The sequence below is a fragment of the Lissotriton vulgaris genome, chromosome 7 (assembly GCF_964263255.1).
Source record: "Lissotriton vulgaris chromosome 7, aLisVul1.2, whole genome shotgun sequence".
In the NCBI taxonomy this organism is placed as follows: Eukaryota; Metazoa; Chordata; class Amphibia; order Caudata; family Salamandridae; genus Lissotriton; species Lissotriton vulgaris.
This window is the reverse complement of record NC_141695.1, coordinates 121,131,457-121,156,199: the sequence shown is the minus strand read 5'-3', so window position 1 is coordinate 121,156,199 and position 24,743 is coordinate 121,131,457. Positions and strand designations below refer to the sequence as shown.

The window sequence follows — 24,743 nt, the reverse complement described above, 5'->3', positions numbered from 1 at the left end:
TTGAAGGTTTTGACTACTATATATTTCCTTAATCTTTTTCCACTTTCTTTGAATTCACTTGGGTTCTTTCCTTTTCCCTACTCTGCTTTAAACATCATTAGTACCTTGCACGCAATTTCAGTTTTGTATTTACCACAAAATCACGTGTGATTGTGCATCTCTGAAATGGGATGCAGTCACCTATAAAATCTCATACATAAATCTTTTTGAGTTTACAATTGGAATGCCGTGTTCCTATTTGAGCCTTTAAAAAGCCCTAGGCTTGCATGCCTTTTAGGGTGAAACACGTGTTGGCGAACCTTAAAACTCATTTCGACTTGGTCTCACACACACAACAGAAAAGAAGAAAAATGAAGGCACAATAAAGTATTTAACTGAAGTGGAGCTTAATGGAACTGTTTCGTCTTATTTGCACTCCTACATATCGGAACTCCTATGTATTGATGTTTTCGGAAGGAACCCTACAATATTTGTTGGAGGACACTCTCAATTTGTTGAAACATTTGCACGTATAATATATATAATAGGAGGGGTTGTTGGCCCAACCCTTGTATGAGTGGCCTATATTCCTCCAGCCCAAAATACAAAAAGCCAACAAAATCGAGATTCAAGTAGCAGGCCATGAATATGTCGAAACTTGAAATGGATTAAAGATCATAATATTGTTGGAAGACGGTGCTTGAAAATAATTAGGTGAGGAGCCTCTTTAATTGGCAATTTGCATATCCCCATAACCTGCTTTCACCTTCAGTTTTGAGTTCAATGCATCACTAAAGGGCTGCAGGAAAGTGGTGCTGGGTTTGAAATCTCTAAAGCATAACATATGACTGAGTGAACGTGTCTCGGACACAGAGAAAATATTTAAGCAATGTCAGTGGGGAAGGCAGTCCCAGGTACTCACTGAGTGGGATGGAGTGAGGAGCCCGGGCAGCCCCCTCCCTGATAATACTGCTATTGAAATTCAGACTGTAAAAATGAGGGGTGACGTTCACAAGTAGTTTGTTAGATGGTGTTGTATTTCCTGACTAGAACGAAGGTGAAGGCTACACGAAGCATACCGGTTGAACTATTTTGAAGACCAGGTTTGGTCAATGTTGCCCTATTGAAAATCATTGCATTGAATGCCTGCTTTTGGGAATCACAATAAGAAGCATACAGGAAGGGTGATAACAGTTTTTATCCACAGTGTATATCATTTATTGACAGTTAAATACTAATTGTAGGAATTTTGGTGAGTTCTAAGGTGATTTCACCCTGTGTAATTTTCTGATCCTCTGCTGGGATTTGATGACTCATGTTGGAGAGAAAACTGTTTTTCTCTCATGATTTTTCATGGAAATTATGGTTAATGGTTAAAAAGCTAATATGACAGCACTGTTTCCATAAATTCTTAAATATGTTGCTTGTCTACATGAGAAAAAATGTCTGAGAGGCTGAGTAAAAGGAGGCTGAAATCAATGAATGAGTATAATTTTGACATGGATATTATGGTGAGAGCTCCAGTAATCTAACATTAGATATAAATTTGCAAATATCTTTCTCATCCTTGTGAGAAAAAAAGTCTGGAATGCTGCGTGAGAGAGCGGTCTGCCAGGTGAATCCCTAGGGCTCTATTCTAGCTTCACCACAGAGGTTTTCTACAGTAGCTTCACGGGAGTGTGCCAACGACTTACTACCATGCTATATGTAATTCTATATTCATGATTAAAGTTCGGCACTCATGGACACAGTGTTGCTAGAATAGGAGCTATTTAAAGGCATACACGTGGCAGGCTGAAGAGAATGAGCCTTGAGGGATGAATGACTTCAAAGCTACCTTTCCAGCAGTAAGGCGGCCAGTGCAGGCACATTCTGTGAGCTAGGTGAGCGTTCTAGTCCTTTAGCAAAACTCTGATCTTCCCAGGTAAAGGAAAAAGGCATGGTATATGTGAGTAAATACTGCAGGAAGACTTGTCTCAGGTAATGACTCAACTGGATGGATACCGAACGAGTATCAGCCAATCGGAATGCAGCATTTGGTAGAAGAGTACAGCTATCTGATTTACAATAGACTGCTTCAGATGGCGTAGAGAGCACAACATGAATAAATCCAAAGTGACCATGTAAAACTGAAATTATCATAGCACGGCCATACAACTGATTAATTATTGGATTGCTAAGGGATGTGTGATGGCGCCGACATTATTCTCCCTCTTTATAAATGGGGTGGTGGACCATTTGAGTGAGGACCCGGCAGATGCCTCCGTCCTTGCGGGGAAGAAAACCCCAACACTTCTCTTTGCGGACGATACCCTCTTGATGTCCAAGACCCCTAAGGGTCTCCAAAAATTGCTTGACCGCTTTTCCCTCTTTTGTAATGATCGTGGGTTAACGATCAACACCCTGAAGACAAAGCTAATGGTCCTATCTCCAAACAGAAAGGTTAGGAAGGTTCACCCTTAGAGGTGGTGAACGAATTTGATTATTTGGGGGTGAGGTTGTCCAATAACATGAGCTGGGATACCCATATTTCAAAAATGGTACTAAATCTTAAAAGGGTGTCCAGTGCAATACTAAAGACCCAGCGCCTCTCTATTAGTAGACCAGTCGCCCCTGCCTTGGTAGTCTATGAAGGGAAGGCCTTAGCCTCGGCAGTTTATGGCTCCGAATTATGGGGTGCTGAAAATACCAAAGCACTGGTAACTGCGGAAAATAAGTTTATCAGAGATTTAGTCTCACTTCCAGCTTCCACCCCTTGTTACCCACATTTTTTGATATGGGAAAAAAATCGATCTCGGACATAGTTCAACTAAGGCCACTGCTATTTTGGGTGCGCCTTAGAAGAACCGAGGAACTAACCGGTATGCCCGAGCATTGGACGAGTTAATAACCCTAAATATTTCTCACCAAATAAAGTGGCTTAATAACCTCAAGAAATTAGTAATATCAATAGGCCTGGGGGAGTCCTGGGCGTCACAAGTCTCTCCTGCAAAGCAAATTGTAAAGAAATTATATTGGGACTGGGTTGAGGCCAAGATTAATAACAACTCAAACCTGGGGACTTTAACGACAAACTTTCTTATTCATAAACCTTCCAGGAAGTTGGAACCATTTTTGGATTTTATCCAAGTAGCTAAAGATAGAACCTTGTTTTTGAAACTAAGGTATGGCACCCTGCCTCTTAAAACATTTATGGAAAGGTGGAATACTAAGGGGGGGATTGAACTAAAATGCCCAAGTTGCCAATGCCCAGAGGAAACTCTTGGCCATTTTTTATTTGCTTGTTCAGCATACAAATCCGTTAGGGCTAAATGGTTAAAACCTGTATGCAGGGAGTTCGGTGTAAAAGAGCATAGGTCAGCCCTCCGTATCATCTTAACCAATACTGTTTCCATGTATATCATCTGTGGGGTGGCAAAATATCTGGGGGGTGCTTGGATAATACGCTCTACACTGTTGGGTAACACATAAAAACTTTATATTAAGTAAACATTGTTTTAAACATTGTTTTTATCCTGCCGTTTTTAAATTGCCACCTGCTGTTCTGGATAAATTGTAGTACTTTGAATGGATTGTTTTTATGTATTTGTATGTTTGTACTTTTATGATAAATATCTATCGAATAAAGTATTACAACAACAGATTAATTATTGGATTGCTAAGCAAAACAAGAGGGGGGTCACATAAACGTTAAGGAAAGCCTGATGCTCCTCATATAACAACTTACATTCGACTGAAAATGTTGTTATTCCTCTAAAAACCACACGAGGGCGCTCAGACACTAAGAAATGGCTTTAAGGTGTTTCTGCTTCACGTTATCAGAATACCTCTTTGAAAACCGTCTACATTCAAACAACAAAGGTACATTACTAAGCGATATTTTTTGTACACTCTCGTTGTGCTATAACACTCAGGTGCTACTTGAGGATGTCAAAAATGGTATCCAATTTTAAAATTAGCAGATTTTGCATTTGGGAATTAAAAGTGTACTCCTTTTATTCAGACCAGGCTCCATATTACTTTTAGAGACAAAACATCAATCCATACTTCCGTTTTCACGGACACTTACGAACTTGCCGAACTTGATGACGTGTCCCTCCTGTATATGGATGTCCGCGCGGGCCCCGCTGTCCTTCGATATGACGCTCTTGCAGCCGGGCAGCATGCGCTTCAGGAGGCCGGTGCCTGTGATGTGGTCCGCGTGGCAGTGGGTGTTTGCTGCAGTGGAGAGAGGGGAGGCTGAGGATAAGTGTTCTGATGGGAAGCCTGTGACCCCCTACATTGGGCCTGTGAACCCCTCCATCCTTGGGCCTGTGCCCCCTCCATCCTTGGGCCTGTGCCCCCTCCATCCTTGGGCCTGTGAACCCTCCATCCTTGGGCCTGCGATCCCCTCCATCCTTGGCTGTGTGACCCCCTCCATCCTTGGGCCTGTGACCCCCTCCATCCTTGGGCCTGTGACATCCCCTCCCTCCTTGGGCCTGGGACCCCCTCCATCCTTGGCCTGTGACCCCCTCCATCCTTGGGCATGTGACCCCCTCCATCCATGGGCCCGGGACCCCCTCCATCCTTGGGCCCGGGACCCCCTCCATCCTTTGCCCTGGGACCACCTCCATCCTTGGGCCTGTCACCCCCTCCATCCTTGGGCCTGTCACCCCCTCCCTTGGGTCCGTGGCCCCCTCCATCCTTGGGCCTGTCACCCCCTCCATCCTTGGGCCTGTCACCCCCTCCATCCTTTGGCCTGTGGCCCCCTCCATTCTTGGGCTTGTGACCCCCTCCATTCTTGGGCCTGTGACCCCCCTCCATCCTTGGGCCTGTCACCCCCTCCCTCCTTGGGCCTGTCACCCCCTCCATCCTTGGGCCTGTGACCCCCTCCATCCTTGGGCCTGTGACCCCCTCCATCCTTGGGCCTGTGACCCCCCCCCCCCCCATCCTTGGGCCTGTGACCCCCCCCCCATCCTTAGGCCTGTGACCCCCTCCCTCCTTGGGCCTGTCACCCCCTCCATCCTTAGGCCTGTCACCCCCTCCATCCTTAGGCTCAGGGCTTTAAGTGGACCGGGTCTCATGGGGTCTGAGCACCGGCAGTTTTTTTCAGAGGGCCTCGAAACGGGTCTCTATCGGGCTCTGTTTTGAGCCCTGACACAGGCAGTCATTTTTTTTCCCCAGACTGCAGTGACAGCTGTTTGCTGTCACTGCAACCCGGAAAAAAAGTGCCAGGGCGCAAAACAAAGCCTGATAGAGACCTGTTTCGAGACATGGATGTGCTCTGCTCACACTGCTCACTTCTCAGTAGTAGAGAAGTTACAGCATGACGTCATGCCAGGAGAGCGTTGTGGGGGAAAGGAAATCCTTTAAGAGTCATTTTCTTTCTGGATTTCCCTTCTCTTTCTGAAACTCAGGAACAGCAACATTGTGGTAGGGTCACCAGGGATTTATTTGGAAGCTTTGTCAATATTATATACAAGTCATAGTTGCAGCTTATTTATCTTCTGCAAGAAATAACCATTGACAAAGCCAATATCCCTTACTTATTGTAGGTATGATGTTACTTGTATCAAATATCTGGATGCAATGACAGAAACAGCAAAATACAAGTCGGGCAGCACACTATGCTAAGCACAGATTTTTTGCGTAAGTGATTTAAAGCCACGCCCCTAATTACACTGACCACGTCCCTTTGAGAGACCCCCAGTTTTTTCATCCCACTTAAAGCCCTGCTTGGGCTTGTGACCCCCTCCATCCTTGGGCCTGTGACATCCCCTCCCTCCTTGGGCCTGTGACCCCTTCCATCCTTGGGCCTGTGACCCCCTCCATCCATGGGCTTGTGACCCCCTCCATCCTGGGGCCTGTCACCCTCTCCATCCTTGGGCCTGTGACCCCCTCCATCCTTGGACCTGTGACCCCCTCCATCCTTGGACCTATGATCCCCTCCATCCTTAGGTCTGTGCACCCCCCCCCATCCTTAGGCCTGTGACCCCCTCCATCCTTGGACCTGTGACCCCCCTCCATCCTTAGGCCTGTGACCCCCCTCCATCCTTGGGCCTGTGACCCTCTCCATCCTTGGGCCTGCCATCCCCTCCATCCTTGGGCCTGCCACCCCCTCCATCCTTGGGCTTGTGACCCCCTCCATCCTTGGGCCTGTGACCCTCTCCATCCTTGGGCCTGTCACGCCCTCCATCCTTGGGCCTGTGACCCCCTCCATCCTTGGGCTTGTGACCCCCTCCATCCTTGGGCTTCTGACCCCCTCCATCCTTGGGCTTCTGACCCTCTCCATCCTTGTGCCTGTTACCCCCTCCATCCTTGGGCCTATGACCCCTCCATTCTTTGCCTGTGACCTCCTCCATCCTTGGGCCTGTGACCCGCTCCATCCTTGGGCCTTTGACCCCCCTCCGTTGGGCTTGTGACCCCCTCCATCCTTGGGCCTGTCACTCCCTCCCTTGGGCCTGCGACCCCCTCCATCCTTGGGCCTGTGACCCCCTCCATCCTTGGGCCTGTGACCCCCTCCATCCTTGGGCCTGTGCCCCCTCCATCCTTGGGCCTGTCACCCCCTCCATCCTTGGGCCTGTCACCCCCTCCATCCTTGGGCCTGTCACCCCCTCCATCCTTGGGCCTGTCGACCCTCTCCATCCTTGGGCCTGTCGACCCTCTCCATCCTTGGGCTTGTGACCCTCTCCATCCTTAGGCCTGTCACCCCCTCCATCCTTGGGCTTGTGGCCCCCTCCATCCTTGGGCTTGTCACCCCCTCAATCCGTGGGCCTGTGGCCTCCTCCATCGTTGAGCCTGTGGCCCCCTCCATCCTTGGGCCTGTGGCCCCTAGGAGCACCCACGCGCCTGGGACTTGTGAGGAGCCCTGCGGTCTTGGAATCCCCTGTGAGCTCTAAGTGTTGGGTGGGCGTTGCACTCACACCCTTGACAATTAGTGGCCACAGCTGCCCCTTGGACCCATGGATGGCATTTCTATGTGTCTACAAGTGATGTCTGCATCGGACATGTGGCATTCTGCTGAGAGATTCCTTCTCTAAAAGAGAACCATGTTGCAACAGAGAGATTGTCACTCCCAAACTGTGTTAGCATTCTGGGACATGTAGTTGTCTGTTTATACGGACAGCATAAAAGGTGCAGGTACCAGAATGCAACGAAAAAGACATGACTGTGTGAACAACTCACATCTGCCATGGGACATCTAACAAGTCAAGATGAAGTCTTCCATTTCAGGCCTAAGGCTACTTTTTTCTTTGCAGATTAGGAACACATGTTTGGAACAGTGGAAAATAACTTTCTTCCAACATACTGATATATTTTTAGGTCTCGCCTATCCCATTCCGCAAGGAATGGATAGGGGAAAATTATAGTGGGCAAAATAAGTTCTCAAACCATCGGCGGATTTCAAACAGTTCACGTGAACACAAGCACGCGCTTTTCCCTCGCTCCCGAGCCGCCTGCCTCCAAGAGCTTCACTGCTTCACACTTCACGGCCGCCAGGCCGTGTCTCTCATTTCTCCTCCCCCCCTCCCCACAGCAATGCCAAGAGCTTGTTCCTCCTGTAAGGTATCGATTGCTACCTCTTGTATTTTGGTTGCTCACTATTGTCACTTTTATCGCATGTAATTTAACGTTTGCTTTTATAATTTGTTCACTTGTTAAAAAAAAAATTTTGTGCCAGTCTCCATTTTGGCGCCCTGTAGTTCTCCCTGCGTTCCGTGTCTGGTGCAGGCAGCTCCCCAGGGGTACCTTCACAGCTGCTCCCTAAGTGGTTAATTGGCTGGGAATGGATGGCTGTGCCCTGCTCCCGCTGCAGGCCAGGATGCTTGTCGAGCGCACCTTACCTGCTCTGTTTACTTTGCAGGCAGAAGAAAGCTAATCCCTCGGGGTTATCTGGACAGCGTGTTTAAAGTACCGTACAAGGAAATCTTTGCCATATTTTCATTGGTCCTGCTGGAAAAAGTAATATTGTATTGTCTACAAAGGGTTGTAATGGTCATTGACATTAGTGGTCTCTGAGTGTACCCAGACCATGTTTACCGTACTCATATGCTTCTATCACGAAGTGTCTTCTATAGACTTACTGATGATTCTGTTTCTTTAGTATTCCAGCTTGATGTGGACTTTGAAGCACTATACCACACATTATATTAAATACGTGCTCCAGGACGCCATTTCTTCGGAGCTGCTCTCGTTTCTAGATTGTTTTTCAACAATGTTAATGCATTTGATGGTGTAATTCCAAGAAAACATATGGCATGCAGGATTGATTCGAGCGTCCCAAATATGGAGCATCTCATGTTATTGGGGGATGTTTGTAGACTTGCAGCTTGTTGTGCCTCTCCCAGCCCTTCTATCTTTCATGCTGTTTGATTTTCCCTCCTTTTATCTATTTTTCAATTTATTTTTCCAAATTGTCTTTAATCCTTACTGTGTTGCTTTTTTTTGTTTGACCACGCATCAAGCAGCTTTCTCATTGCTGTCCTGCCCCCGGGCGCCGAGCTAAACTTTCAGCATTATTAACACGGGTGCCATATTTTAGCAGGCACCCACTTAGCTTGCTGATTTTGCCAGTGCTTGTTCTTTCAGTGCGCGCAATCGAGTGTCTATAGTGCGAGCGTGGAGTTTGTTTACCTAGAGAGCAGCCGAAGATTACATGCAGGCTGGCCGCAATGTAAATGCATGTTTTATTATCCTTCCCTGAGCTAGTGAACAGAAGTTTGGATTTCTAAAAGATTCTTGGCTTTTTATAAGAAATAAAATCAGGGCGTCCTGCAAAATGCTAATAGGTTTTGCACCGAGGATACCGCACCGAGGCAGCTCTGTTACACGTGCAGGAGGCAGTGTTTGTGAAACCAGTAAAAGGCCCTATCATCACTTTGTATGAACTTTTTATGAGTTAAAACGTCCAGGTTTAATGGTTATGCTGTGATATAACCACACACAACCAACAACCACACACAACCACACACACAACACCCGACCACTCACACAACCACACATACAACCACACACACATATACAACCACACACACAACCACACTTTCAGTGCACACTTTCAACAGACACCATCAGTTGCCAGTGCACACTTTCACCGGGCACAAACACCACCAGCCGTCAGTGCACGCTTCCACCAGGCACACACCACCAGCCGTCAGTGCATGCTTTCACCAGGCACACACACCACCAGCCGTCGGTGCATGCTTCCACCAAGCACACACACCGCCAGCCATCAGGGCACAATTTCTACAGGCACACACACCACCAGCCATCAGTGCACACATCAATTGTTAACGCATCCACAATTAACTATTGTAGCAATCGCAGTATGGCGCACTTTACTTTTAAACATATTCATCTAAAGCGCAGCATGCCACTATTGCTACAAAAATAAATATACATTTTTTTGGCCTATAATTTATAGACTTTTGTGGCAATTGGTGTTGCAATATTTAGCAATGCCAATAGCTCAAACTTAATTAATGCGAGACCTATTGCATTGCAAATGCTTGTTTTTTCAATGTGTATGATACAAAGATCTCAACTATAGTCAGTCATAAATATTTCTTTTTCATAAAACATATCCCATAAAATATACAACTATAAAAATCAATACAGAATAAATTACAACAATTTATAACTTAATGTTTCACATCCATTGATAAGATACCATTTCATTATTCAATTCAAAATTTCTTTATTCGACTGACAGAAAAGCAGTCATAAAAGCACATATTACAATAATATACAATTCATTCATAGAAAGGAAGTTTTTCAGCAAACACGTTAAAAAATAGGCGATTCGCGAGAGGATTTTTAAAAAAAGAAAAAATACAGTAGTCCAGTGTGAATGTACTTAGTCAAGACAAGATTACATCTATAATATAATTCAGCTTGGAATCAACCTTCCATACTTAATCTAAACTTCAAGGCTGTTTTTAAAAACTTGCAGGTGAGAAAAGTGCTATCTTCGTGCAACATTTGAAGGTATAGGAGTGCAGGTTTAATTTGTACAAAATTCATCCTTTTGAGCAAAGGTTTTAAAAACATATTTCGTGGACTCGAATAATAAGAACATAGGAATAAAAAGTGAGCCAAGTCTTGCGGAGACTTATTGTCGCAGCCGCAAGCTGGCAACACTTGACCTCTATGGGCTCCACTCGGCACAGCTAGGAGCAGATGGTAGAGGCCAAATCGAAATCTGCTCAGCAGGAAGCGCTCATATCTGGATATATTCCATGATAAATATGGTTCGGAGAACACACAGGTCTTTGTTAATGTGTGGCTCCTTACGCTGGACTTCTTTAACTCAATTTCTTCCCTGTCAAGTTGTCGTTTCAGTATGAAAGTGTTTTTTACAAAATTAACATCTTTCTTGGTGGTGTTCTGGGGTGTTAGGTAAAGATCCAATCTACCCAGATCTTTACAGCAGTTTCTAATGTATTTCAACCAGGGTAACTTGAGTTGTCCTTCCCAAGTAAGGGCTTCAGCAAGGATGTTATGAGTCAGTGGTATAGATATATTGCGCCAACAGTTTAACCAGCAGAGCAGAGGGTTTGCAGCGATTTTGTCTCCTAGGTACGGTGTGCCCAGTTCCTCATGTACAGAGAAGTTAGCGGTATTCTTTGGCAAACTCATGACCTGTTTCAGAAAGTTGTTTTCAAGAGTCACCAGGGCATCTGCTGGTAAGAACCCCCACAGTTCACTTCCGTAACATGCCACCGTAACGCTTTTTGCCTGATAAAGCTTCATTATGGCGGACACTGGAGTATTACCCAGTTTGCGAGCAAAATCCATTATTCCAGTGTTGGTCCTTAATATTTCGCCTTTCTTTTTGGATATGGCAGGGCCCCATGTAAGTTTGTGGTCAAACAGTACTCCTAAATACGAAAATGTTTTTGTTAGCGGTACGGTATGTTTTCCCCATTGACTGAGAAGGGGTATCGTTTTTTGGTAGTTAATCCAACCGTCATAACAAAAGATTTGGAGTTATTGATATTCAGGCCACGTGAGGACATGAATTGATAAAAGGAATCCAATCATTTTTGGAGTCCGAGTGCGGTTCTGGATAAAAGAACGGCGTCGTCCGCGTACAGCAGGACCGGCACGCCTGTTTTCCCAATACGAGGGTAATCCGTGTCCGTTTTTACCAAGTGGTCTTCGAGTCCATTTATGTATAGATTAAAAAGAAAAGGTGCTAAAATACAGCCCTGCCTGACTCCCCGGTTAATTTTAAAATCTCTCGTTACTTTCAAGTCTCTTGTAAAACGTACATTTGCACGGGTGTCGTTGTGTAGGTCGGCCAGAAAGTTGATCAAATTATTTTCAACGCCCATATTTTGCAGGACTTCCGATAGTTTGCTCCTATCAACACAGTCAAAAGCCGAAGAAAGGTCCATAAAGGCCATATACAAAGTTCCCTCTCTTGCTTGGGTGTATTTACCACTTATTAGATATAAATTCAGACACTGTGTAGTTGTTGCATGTCCTGGTCTGAATCCATACTGTGCAGGGGTCATTATATTGCTTTGTTTGGCCCATGCATTCAGCCTCTTTAGTAGTACCCCGCCCACTACCTTCGCAACAGAGTTTATCAGGGAGATTGGTCTGTAACAGGCCGCTTTTGTTCTGTCACCCTTTTTGTAAACAGGGACGATGGTAGATGCTCCCCAGGATTTAGGAGCCCCCACTTCGACCCCGGCGTTGATGACAAATGTGAGAATTGGTGCCCATAAAGTGATGTTAGATTTCAATAGGTCAGGTGGAAGACCATCAGGGCCCGGGGCTTTGTTACTAGAGAGACCAAGTATCCCTAGTTCAATTTCTTTAGTTGAAAAATGTAGCGGACTGCTTTCAGGGAGATGAAGTGGTTTTAATGACTGTGGAGCGTCGCTCTTGAAAATAGATCCAAAGTGGGTGATCCATTCATTCTCCGGTATGACTGTACCGAGACTCTCATCATTTGGGTCGCCAAAAAGTGGTTTGTTTATTATGTTCCAGAATTTTGAGCTATTGCCCAAAGTAGAGGGGTCGAGCAAAGATTCCCATGTTTTAATTTTAATTGACTTTTTGCGTGAAGCAAGGGCGTTTTTGTAATCTGCTCGAAGGGCCTTAATAAGTGCAAAGTCTCTCGGTTTGTTTTTAAGAGCAGCTTTTAATTTACGGTTTGCTGAAGAACAGGCGTGATCAAACCAACGGGGGTGTTGAGCAGTTGTTCCCTTAGTGGTTACCGTCAATAGTTGATCAATCCTTTTGGACACCACAGCAAAGGCGGCCATTTCATTATTAAAATGCAAGCAGGTTAAGATGCAGCACAGTTGATCTGTTTAATTCTCAAAAACCCAATTGAATCAGCCCACTGTTTCCAAGAGCCACAAACATCCCTGCCCCATTATGTCTCCCATATCTTCCTGCTTACTAATAAAAAACACACCTGTTGCACAGATCACATCTAAGAATTGCATGTGAAATAGGGAACTAGAAACTCCCAGTGGTTAGATATTCCATATTTTCCTAAGACTGGCTTTAATAAGGTTCTACGCTCCCATCAAAAACAGACAGTCTCATAACATGTGCTCATTATTAGATTTCCTCTGCATCCCACATTCAGATAGACTTAGTTTATTTTTAGCCTCTTGGCAATCTCAGCCCCAAATACATAGGTTTGACCCTGAGTCGAAACCTTGAGATTTCCTGCCTCATAACAGGGTTTGCTGATGCTGACAGATAAGTGAATACTGTATTATTCTGCCATGGGTCCCCAGAGTGTGACATGGACTTCCTCGTAAGGACATACCTAAAGTCTGTCCTTCTTGGCCCAGATCGCGCCCGCCGGACTCCTTACCAAATTTATTTATTCCATTATAGTAGGCGTAGCATTTGTTTGAACTGTTTCTCAATGTGCTCTCCATTTTAAGTTAGATGTAAAATGCATACCCACATTTCCATGTCCTCTCTAAGTACCATTTAAATTATTTCTTCTTCTTCCCGAATACTAATATTTTGTTTTTCTCCATATTAATCATGTGTTTCTTGGTCTTATAGTACCTTTGAAAGGCATCTAATTTCCTCTGGAACCCAATTTGAGCTACATCCACAATGACTAAGTTGTCTGCATATAGTATACAGGATATATGGTGCCCACTCATCTTTGGGGAAAAGGAGGTGGATCCCAATAGAGTCAATCAATCAAAGTTTTATTTGCATAATTGGTTAAAATTATTACAAAATTCGCATAATAAATAGCGATACAAAATGAATTAAAACTACTAGAGTTATAAACTCTCTGCTTCTATTAAAATTGGGGTCAAGACGTGAAAGATCATCATGTTAAAAAAGTTTCTGATAACCCACCAACCTGGTGATCCCCCTTTTCAATTTGTCCAAGGCGATTTCTTACTTCAGCCAGGAATTTAACTCCACGGCATGCCAGGATTATGGAGGAACCTCCAAGCCAGCTTGTAACGGCGTGTCTACAAGAGCGTATGTTTAGTGCGTTAAAAATAGGTTTCAATAACAGTCGTCTCTGTCCTATCAGCGCAGGACAAACACAAAGAAAGTGGGCAAGGGTTTCAGTTTTATACCCACAGAGGCGACATTGCTCCTTCTGGTCGGAGGGTTTCCAGGACGGCAATAAGTCTTTTGAAATGTGCATCCCCATCCGATAATCAATAAAAGCCTTTTTTAAATGGCCACTAAAGTGAGATAATAGGTAAGCGAGTGGTTTTGAGTTTGTATACGAGTTCATGATAGTCCAGCCATGCCGACGTTTTGCCAGTGTCTCTTTATCCTCCAAAAAGGATTTCCTTTTTACTGCCGCATTGGCTAATTTACTTAGGCTTGCTTTATCTGTCCCTAATTTCCAGACTGATTCCAGCTCCAGCTTTTCCACACATAGTTTCAGGTACTTTCCCCAAGGGTTCGGGTGTGCAGTATCCGCCCATTTTTTGATTTCCTCCCAGCTCAGCCAGTCCAATGTGTCTGGGTCTGCGGATCGAAGTTTGTAACAGAGTTTCACGAAGCCGCTCATGCTCCGGAAGTTCTGGTTTTGCAGTCCAAATTCAAGCCTGACTTGTGAAGCTGAGGCGGATTTTGGCAGATTGAAGACCGTTTTATAAATTTTTGTCTGTAGTTCATTTAAAAGATCGGCCTCCTTGCCACACCACGTCGCTAGGCCGTAAGATAGGGTAGGCATGATCTGCGCTGCCATTACTTTTAGTAGATGGTTATAATTAGGGCAATCCATTTTTACTTTTAAGGAACGATACGCAAAAATTAAAGATTGTGCTTTTGCTTGTAGGGCGGTTTTATGGTCCTTGTGGTTAACACCTTTTGATATTATTATTCCCAGATACTTGTAATTCCTTTCTTCTTTCACTATTGCCCCTTGAGCCATCCATTTGTACCGTAACTTGTGCGCGTCTACCAGACGGACCACTTTAGTTTTTTCTTTATTTAATTCTAGGCTTTCCCGTTCTAAGTACGATGTTAATTTATTTATAGCTCTTTGTAAGCCGATTGGTGTTTTGCTCAGCAATACAATATCATCAGCATATTGTAGGTAGTATATTGGGTTATTAGCTAGAGATGGTGGATGGCTATCTGCCGATTCCAGCGTGCTTGAGAGGTCGGAGAGAAGAAGGTTAAAGAGGGTGGGGGCTAATACACAGCCCTGTTTTAGGCCTTGATGTGTCGGGATGCTCCTGGTTGTATTGCCCCCGTTTCCCAGTTTCACTCTTGCCCAAGTATGGTGATGAAGGGCTTTGATGGCTATTAAGAGTTGATGTGGCAACCCCCAGCTTTTTAATTTCATCCACAAGCGCTCTCTATTCACCCGATCAAAAGCTGACTTAATGTCTATAAAACAGGCGTACAAGCGGCATCCCTTTGCAACCGCTTGATCCATTAGGATGGACAGGCAAGTTAAATTTGTTGTTGTTCCCATTCCTTGCCTGAAACCGGTTTGAAATTTGGGCATTATCTTTGTTTCTGCTATCCAGGCTTGTAGTTCTCGTAGAATACAGGAAGCATAGAGCTTAGCCTCTACGTCTATTAATGATATCAGTCTGAAATTTCTGGGGTTACGATGATCGCCATGCTTAAATATGGGGTGGATGATACTGCCTTTCCAGGATGCGGGTAACTCTGCTTGCTTGTATATTTGGTTGAACAGGGGCGTTAGGATCTCAGACCACAGGTCCGGGTCATGCTTAAAGATCGCATTTGGCAGCCCGTTTGGCCCTGCTGCTCCTTCTGACTTTAATCTTGATATTATCATCCTTAGTTCATCTTTGGTGGTTAAGTCGTCAAGCTCTGTTGGCCCCTTCTGAACTTTTTCCTGCTCGAGAGCTCTTTTTTCTTTGTACTCAGCTCCTTTTAGTTCCTCCGCATTTTCCTGTGATGCCCCGGAACCATTAACGGGGCCAGAATCTGTGTTACAGTATAGAATTTGCACGTGTCTGGTCCAGGTTTCTGCTCCAACCCCAACTTCCTGTTGGAGTTTCGCCCCTTGATTTAAATCGTTTATAATACTCCAAAAGTCCCGGCTATTTGATTGTTTGCCCGCGGTTAGCAGTTTGTTCCAGATGGTTTCTTTATGCAAGTACTTTGCGGCCCTCAGTGCCTTCCTGTAGATGCTCCTGGCTCCGTTCAAATTAAATTTGTTTGTCACGGCCCCCAACATTTTTTGCCTTGCGAGTGCTCTGACTTCCTTGGCGACTTTTCTTTTTTTTGTTCTTAGGTCCATGTTGAACCAAGGCTCCTTCTTGATTTTGCGAAAACCCTGGTTCCCTGACCTTGCTGGGAACTTTTGCTGAAGGACCTGAATCGTTTGCTCCCAGCTAGAGACTAGCTCCACATCTTTTTGGGTCCCAAGGTTGGCCATTTGGTCTTTAACTGTGTCCGTGATTTTGCCCAACCCGTCACCACGCCATTTCAGTTTTCTTAAGTTGAACTTTGATGCATGGTGGAGAAGGGAAGTCATGGTTGGAGCCTTACTGAGTACGATATTTAGTCTTATTATTTGGGGGAAATGATCACTTTCTACTCGGTGTTCGATGCTAAATGATTCGATGCTGGGAATTAACTCGTCACTTACTATGGAGTAGTCAATTGTTGAATGGACTTTACCGCTCAGATAGGTGACGGCTGCCGGCCTATCCCCTTTTGTGTTGCCGTTCAGGATTGACAGTCCGTGTTCTTTTAGGCTTGATACTAGCCTTTTCCCGCCAATATTGGCGGTCGACTTCGCCTTCATCTTGTTTTGGACAATGAGGGTATTGTTGAAGTCCCCGGAAATAACCAGTGGGCATTGTGAGTGGGTTCTTTGCATTGCCTTGATCAGTGACAGCAAAGTTGCGTATTTTTCTTTTTGTGTCTTTCTGTTGGGATGGATATAGACATTAAATATTAAAATGTTCCATGGATCAAACCCAGATTGTGGGGCTTCAGTGATTCTAATCACTTGGGCCCAGTTCAGACCCACGTCCAACTCTTCTGATGCCCAATTATATTTATGGGTTACATATATTGATAATCCACCACAGGGGTGCCCATGCATTGAATTGCGTTCTGCAGATATATGGTGTTCTGTAAAACCTGGGATTGAAGTCGGTTGTAATTTCCATGACTCCTGGATCAAGATTATATCTTGTCGTAAGAAAAAGGATAGTGTTTCGTGATCATGAGCCATTTCTCGAAAGCCATGCACGTTCCACGAGCAAAGTGAAACATTTGATTTCTTTGTTGCACTCTGCGAGAGCTTCTTGTTCCACGTGGTCCCAGAGAGGTTTGGGTCTGGGTTAGGTAGTTTTATTACTCAAGACATTGGGTATCCAGGACCAATCCATTCTATCTGCGTGGTGGAGACCAGTTGTTTGTGGTTTGTGACTTGCACTTGATGACACTAGCGAGGCGGATCGGGCGCCACGTAGACAGGTGGTGTGTTGACCTCTTATCTCTTGCCCCTTGTTCAGGTCACCTGTCCTAATTTGTAAAGGATAGGGATATCTTGGGCGCTTGTGTCGCATAATGGAGATACCCCATGATTCAAACTGAGGTCTTGCGGAGTATATCTTTTCTACGAGGACCTTTGAGGCCCATGTTGTAACTGTTTCCTCAATGGCCGCGTTGTTTAAGTTTTGTTGAAATTCAATGGAGTAAAGGTCATGAGAAGAAATTTCTTGTAAAGCTGGTATTTCCTTAAATAATCTTAACAGATTACCTCGGTTTAGAATGTCCTGTGTCCCCCTGGTTGAATATTCGGGAATAAAAACTAGTTTTAAGTCAAATGTCTCCAGATGTTGACTTAGCTCCTTATGTATTAAGCCTGCTTTGCGTGATGACGAGTTGTGGAGTTGAATACTTACGCAAGGGGGGTGTGTCTCTTGAAGTGCTTCATCTTTCTGTACTCCCTCAACTGTGTATGTTTTTTCCTGTAGTGGAGCTGTGTTGGTTAACTTAGTTAGTGCCGAACTTGGAACCCTTGGCATTAGCGAACATTTACGATCCTTTTCAAAAACTGTTATTCGCACGGGGGTTGGCACAGATTTTGTTTTTGGTGCTACTGCTTGACCCTGAATTTCGTTTACGCTTTTTTCAAAAGTTGAGGGTAATTGTTTCTCAATAATAATTTTTGTACCGTGGTTTAAAACCTCTCTGCAAATGCCTTTTGTGCCCATACTGTTTTTTTCCAGGGCTGATTTCCATTCGTTTCGCTCACATCCTCCATTTTCAACCACTTGCGTGAACCTCATATTTTCCCGGCCAGGCTCTTGCATTTTTTGTCGCTGGACAGATCTTGTATCCATTTGACTGTTTGCACCTATCAATGGGGATGGACACGAGTTGGCTCCTGTTCCTGGGCCATCGACCCTTGAAGTACTCGATGAGTTTGCCTTCTCAGATGGCTCTGCAAGAAACTCCTCACCCGCAGGCGCCTCGTTCAATAATTTAGGTTTATTTTCCTGAGAGATGCTGGTTTTGAAAATTGGAAAAATATTATCTGGATCTGCGTTTAGTTGTTTTTTATACTTGAGCCTAGCCTTCCTTGCCCTTTTCTTTTGCCTCTTTGTTGGTTTATCTTCAGTAAAGGATTGTTGAACAAATTGTGTTTCGTCAATTTCCAAGACTAGTTTTCCTTTACCAGTTTCATTTGGTATTTGGTCTTGATCCATTGTTCGTTTACATCTTGTGGGACCATTAATATACATCGTCTTTACTATATGAGGTTTCTCCGGGGTTGGTTTAGCTTCTATCACCTGACTGTGACTGCGCGATTGTTTTACCTCCCCTAAAATATCCATCAAGATGGCCGGGAGGCTTGCTAGCTTTTCGATTATGCTTCCGCATCCACAGTTGCACTGTTGTTTCCTCGAGCTGGTGTTGGCCTCCAATTTCCCCTGGGTTGTTAATAGGGATGTTAAGGAGTCCAGTTTAGCATTTATGCCCGAAATGTGCCCGGCCACTAACGTGATGAGGTCAATCTGGACTTCCATTTTGTTGGATTGGTAGTTCAATACCCTTATTGCCTGCTCTAAAGTGCTTAACAGGGATTGAGTCCATGACGTGGAGGGTTCGACTTTTTGGATTATGCTTGGGTCCTTGGGCTCTGAGTCCAGCGTGCTCCCCGATGAAATTGTAATTGGTACAGGATGGTTGGAATGAGACTGGTTCATCTGCATAATGATACTATCGTTTATGGATACTTTTTGTTGGTCTCTTTTTAGTTCTGGGCAGCGAGGGGTTGAGACCAGCATACCCGGACTCAAATGTCGATTAGCAAAACCATATTCTGTTTGGGGTCCTCTCCCTTGTGAGTCGATGTACTTCATGATTCTTTCAGAGAGTTCCTCGAGTTGAGAATCGTTTGATAGGAAAAGGGGCTTTAACCATGGGTCCCCTTCTTGTCCAGATGAAGTAGATAGGTTTTTGTGACCTAAATTACCCTCCTTGGCGCTCTTAGGTTCCTTTGTGTGGATGCTGGCTTCGACGAGCTCCATGATTGTCGTACTTGTACTCTGACTTGGCCGGGTGTCCTTTACGAGGCGGTTATCTATGGTGACCTTTATGGCGCTACCTCCCTTGGTTTCGTTTGTGGCTACGGGGGTGTTGGAACAGTGCACCTGGGCGGTTACTAACTCCAGTTTGCCTTGGAGAGGGGAACCTGAACAAGATGGAAATGGTAGACACTCTGGTTCAATGCTCATCGTGTTCTGCAAGCCGTTTGCCAGTGGGGAGGGTACATTCAATGGCGCAATGGGGCTTGGCAGCTTGCCAGCCTCGGCTGTTGGTGCGTAGATCGCTGCCATTGGGTCCTTTAAATAGAAGAATTTTAAGAGACCGGTTTTCCGTCTGGAGTCTGATGTTAGATCGGGGGTTGGGGCTGATACCAACCTCTCCCTGGGGTTTGATTCGGTCCCTGTTTCCGTTGATTTAACTTCCATAATAAGCTCCCTTGATTTTTTGGTTTTTTTTTTACTTTCTGTGAGTTGGCGCATCTTCCCCGATCTCATTTCCCCAGACGGGGCCTTGCACTCCTCTTTGCCCTACGTCGGAATCTGATCTGATCTGAATTTGTTTACTCTTGTCTCAAAGTTGGTGAATGTAAGACCTGTCGCTTGCTGACAGTCGTTTATGAGCCTTTCCGCTCTCTCGCACTTATGTTATCCTTTTCGATGGGTCTAATTTTTGACAGGGGCGGTGGCCGTGGCCGGAGGATGTCAGCGGTGCGTACTGCGGCACTACTGCTGCTGCTGCCACCGTTCCCTATGTCCCCCCTGCCACTGCCTCCTCTCCCGGTTCTGCTGCCCCCGCTACCTCTTTTCTTGTGGCTTCTGCTTTGGCGTCGTCCAGCCACAGATGGCTCTCAGGTTCCCCTGCTTTATTTGAGGTTAACTTTGGCAAAAACGGGCGTAGGGTGGGGTGGGAATTTTAATGAATTTAAATGAATGCAGACCAAGTGTGAACGAAAAACGAATGTATTCACTAACTCTGTCACTGTCTCCTGTCTCCTGACTCCTTGCTCCTGGCGGGCATTCAGGTGCCCCGGGGTGGTGCGGCGCAGCGCTGGTATGCTTGCGTCACCTCCGCTCGCTGCTGCCTCCCGTGGCCGTCTCCTCCGCTCACTGCTGCCTCCCGTGGCCGTCTCCTTTATGTGGCTGCGTTGCCGGTGCCCGGCACTCTGCACACAGCTTGTGGCTGGTCCCGCTTTGGCAGCTGCTCGCCTTGCCCGGCAGCTCCACAGCACAACGTGACACCAGCCCAGCCCGGGCCCCTGTTGTGGTCCTGGCCCCCGTCGCTTGCTGATCGCTGGTGCTCACCCTGCCCAGCCTGACGACTTGACTCAACGCGACGGCACGGCAGTACTCTGCACCGGCCCTGGCCCAGGACACAGAGAAGAGGTGGGGGCGATAGAAGCACTCCTGCAGCACTCCTGCGGTGGCACACCAGCAGCACGCCTCCCGGCTCCCAGCACTGCTCCGGCCCGATACACGAGGGAAAAGGTGAGCGCGGTGGAAATGCTCCTGCACACCCGCAGCTTCCAGCTCTCCCGCACTGCCGAGCCCTGCGGACTCCTCTGCTGACCGCTAACTGCTTTTCCGAGCGGCTGCCGTGGGCCTGGCACCTAATTACAAGTTACAGGAGCCTCTTTCGGCTCCGTGGCTCCCTGAGTTTTCGTTTTCGTCCGCACAGCACAGCACAGCACAGCTCTCGCTCTCGCTTCCTGTCACGTGATACAGGGTGCAATAATCCCGATATCCCGGATCCCAATAGGTTTTTTTGGGAGATCTCTTAAGTATATTGCGAACAAGGTCAGGGCCAGCACACACCTCTACCACAAACCATTCTGAATCTCAATCTTACCAGATAAAGGTTCATATCAATTCCTATGATGGAGTCCTTACGGTATACTCAGAAGTACCCTACCCCCTGTGTCCTCCCCCGGGCATCCCTATCTTATCTACATTAGCCCATAGAATCTCACAATTCACAAAGTCGAAGGCCACCCAAAATTCAACAAAGGAGCAGAAGATATTTGCTTTCAGATCCACTGCCCTCCTCGCAATAGCCCATAAACCGTAACAGTGGTCTTCAGTCGAATGACCAGCTCTAAAGCCACCGTGTTCCATAGGTATCAATCTCTCTTCATCTGTCCAGTCTTTAAATCTTTTTATGGTTGCTTTACAAAAAACATTTCTCCCCTACATTAATGAGACTTATCAATCTATAATACTTTGACTCGAGAATGGGGTTCTATTTAAGCAGAGGTTTAAGGATTACCCCATTACAGCTTTCTGGTACTGAGCCTGTCATGGTTATTGCTGTAAATAGTATTACCAGAATCTCACTCCACCAATCACATTAAATGTTATCATTAGAGCCGGCAGATTATCTGGCCCTGCAGCTCTCGATAGGAATAGGGTTGTCATGGTGTTCTTTTTATATTTAGCCATTAGACGGTTCAGTAACTCGGTCTGCTACATATTCCCCTGTCCTCAACTCTGGGTAACTCTTTACACAGGCTTACCCCATGTATTTCCTCCAGGCTCCTTTTAGGACCATACAATCTATGCTCAGTTGTTTTTTCCCATGCCAGAATGTGCCAGTCTCCAGAATTTTCTTATATCCTATGAGGAGTTTCCATCCAGCATCTCATCCTAATTGGCCTTAAACAATGCCCTTTTCCATTTAAATGTCTCTTTATATTTATGCTATAGCTTGCATTATACATTCCCTCCCATCACAGCTTCCTGCCTTCTCTTCATGGACTGTTGCAACTTTCTAAACAGGCTCTTTCTCTTCTGGCGCTCTGGGCCTTCCTGATTTAGATCTCAGCGGACGGGTTACTCCATCACAACGGTGACAAATATCAAGTCCGCAGAAATTTAAATCACTTAGGATATATATGGGAATTACATTTTGCGTCTAGGATATCCGTCACCGCTGTGATTGGAGCAACCCATTCGCCAAAATCTAATCAGGCTCTCTGGGAACCAGAAAAAGAGCCTCCAGGGAACACGTAAATGAGAACAACAGAATGTTGGTAAACAGGGACACAGAATAAGCGAACACAATAGACACAGACACTAGAACAACACAGCACAGACAGAAGAAGAAAATGCACGTCGACATAAAAATGTTACCTCCTACACACCTCAAAGACTCATGTGCATTACACAAAGAGCAATATAACAGATAACTCACTACAAACATCCCGCCGGATGGAGTGGTACCCAGTACTCACCCGCGACATGCCTTGAGACTGAGACAGGGAGGCACTCTACTGTGATGGCCAACACGAAAGCAGCACACTTGGTATCCACCAGTAGGCGTCAATGTAGGAGCCATAGTTGATACTCACTGGGAGCACTGCGGGTAGTAGATGTGGGGCACAGAGCACCTATCGAGGTAAACATGCTGGCCCAGAGTGAGGGGACAGTACTCACCAGTGTACAGAAGGTTGAGTCCGAGGTCCTTGACCAGCTTGGCGTCTCGCGGGGCTTTCTCCAGCACTGGGTCAATCAGGACGGCCTCCTTCGTCGCCTGGTCAGCCAGCAGGTAGGTGTAGGTGGCACTCACTGGCTCGAAGAGCTGCGGGTCCAAAGAGAGAGGCGGTCAGGATAGAGTAGTGGAAGGACTGAACCTATGGATGGTCAAGGTTAAAGAAAAGGAAACCGGGTACAGCAGCCTGAGGACAAAGTGCCTATAGAAGGGGTCTTGGGATAAAGAAAAGGGAGCACAGGGCACCTATAAAAGAGACTCAGAACAGAGAAGAGGGAGCACACAGCGTCTATGCAAGAGGCTCAGAACAGAAAAGAGGGAGCATACAATACCTATAGAAGAGGATCAGTGCAAAGAAAAGGGAGCACACAGCACCTATAGAAGAGACGCAGCTCAGAGAACAGGGAACACACAACACCAACCACCTAAGAGGATCTGGACAGAGAAGATGGAGCACACAGCATCTATGCAAGAGGCTCAGGACAGAGAAGAGGGAGCACAGAGCACCTATAGAAGAGGATCAGGGCAAAGAAAAGGAATCACACAACACCTATAAAAGACGATAAGGGCAGAGAAGAGAGAGCACACAGTACCTATAGATAAAGATCAGGACAGAGAAGAGGGAGCAAAGAGCACCTATAGAAGAGGATCAGGGCAGACAAGAGGGAGCACAGAGAACCTATACAAGAGGATCTGGACAGAGATGAGTGAGCAGACAGCACCTATAGAGAAGCTCAGGAAAGAGAAGAGGGAGCACAGAGAACCTATACAAGAGGATCTGAACAGAGATGAGTGATCACAAAACACCTATACAAGAGGATCAGGAAAGAGAAGAGGGAGCATAGGGTGCTTATACAAGAGGATCAGGACAGAGAAGAGGGAGCACAGAGCACCTATGCAAGAGGATCGGGACAGAGAAGAGGGAGCAAAGGGGGCTTATACAAGAGGATCAGGACAGAGAAGAGGGGCCACAGAGCACCTATACAAGAGGATCAGGACAGAGAAGAGGGAGAAGGGTGTTTATACAAGAGAAGTAGTGTGGCTCACTGGTTAGAGGCGGCAGACCCGAGAACAGAGGACGGCCCGGGACCAGGGTTCGATTCCCGGCGCGGCAGGTTTCTGGACCAGGGTCAGCGGACTCGATAATTCTCTCGCCTCGGTGCCCACTCTGATCAGCGTTCACACTCGGCAACTCTGGGCATTAGCTTGCCTCATCTTCACTAACGGCCCCACCAGACCGCCGGGGATGCCTGGTCTCACCCTGGAGATACCCATTAAGGGACCATCTCTCAGGGAAGCCAGGAAGGGTTTCGCAGCGGTCGAAGCGCCTTGGGACCCTCCGGGTAAGTAGTGCGCTATATAAATGCCTATACATATACATACATACATACATATACACATACAAGAGGATTAGGACAGTGAAGAGGGAGCACAGAGCACCTATACAAGAGGATCAGGACAGAGAAGAGGGCGCACAGAGCACCTATACAAGAGGATCAGGACGGAGAAGAGGATGCACAGCGTGCCCATAAAAGATCAGGACAGAGACCAGTGAGCACATACTACCTATAATAGAGGATCAAGACAGATAAGAGGGAGCACAGAGCACCCACAGAAGACTATCAGGACAGAGAAGAGGTAGCACAGACCACCTATATAAGAGAATCAGGGCAGAGAAGAGATAGCACAGAGCACCTATACAAGAGGATCCGGACGGAGACCAGTGAGCACACTGCACCTATACAAGTTCAGGACAAAGACGAGGGAGCCCCCATACAGGGTCTATACTAAGCAGCATATAGAAGCCTCTGGAAGGCTACAATGATATGCAGAGGTTATTAGGAAAGCACAGACTATGCAGAGCAGAGTGTATTTAGGAATCGAAGTGAGTGGCCCTATCGGATTGTCCTTAGTTGCTGCTCCCACACAAAGATGTCAGTGTGAATTCCCCTAGTGCAAAGCCACAATTCTCGGTCACCACCCCGTATGGGTTCTATTTGCACAGTAAACAGGTGTGAAACTTTGCCTACTAATGTATTGAGGCCCCGTTGGGGGCACAAGTATTTTTTACACAGTTGTGCCGCATCTCCTTCTCATTTGACTTTTGAAGGCAAGGAATTTTGCTTTTCACCTTTGACTTTGGTTTTTGATTACAGTATATTTCTATACAAAGGTACACAGCTTTTTGGACAACAGTATAATGGCACAACAGAATTTCAGCCCTCCACATGCATTTTGGTTGACAGGATCCGAACCTTCTATAAAGTGGGTAGAATGTAAGGAAT

General features: G+C 46.0%; 1 protein-coding gene across 1 annotated transcript in view; it reads right to left on the bottom strand.

Annotated features, from left to right (window-relative positions):
- The window catches only part of LOC147700973 (persulfide dioxygenase ETHE1, mitochondrial-like), a 98,166-nt gene that overhangs the window by 10,846 nt on the left and 62,577 nt on the right, over positions 1-24,743 (bottom strand). Inside the window, exons 2-3 of the mRNA XM_086929798.1 lie at positions 22,404-22,548; positions 4,049-4,197 (exon numbers count right to left, since the gene is read on the bottom strand). Of these exons, the coding sequence (XP_086785924.1) occupies positions 4,049-4,197; positions 22,404-22,548 (294 nt within the window). The remainder of the gene's footprint in view (positions 1-4,048; positions 4,198-22,403; positions 22,549-24,743) is intronic.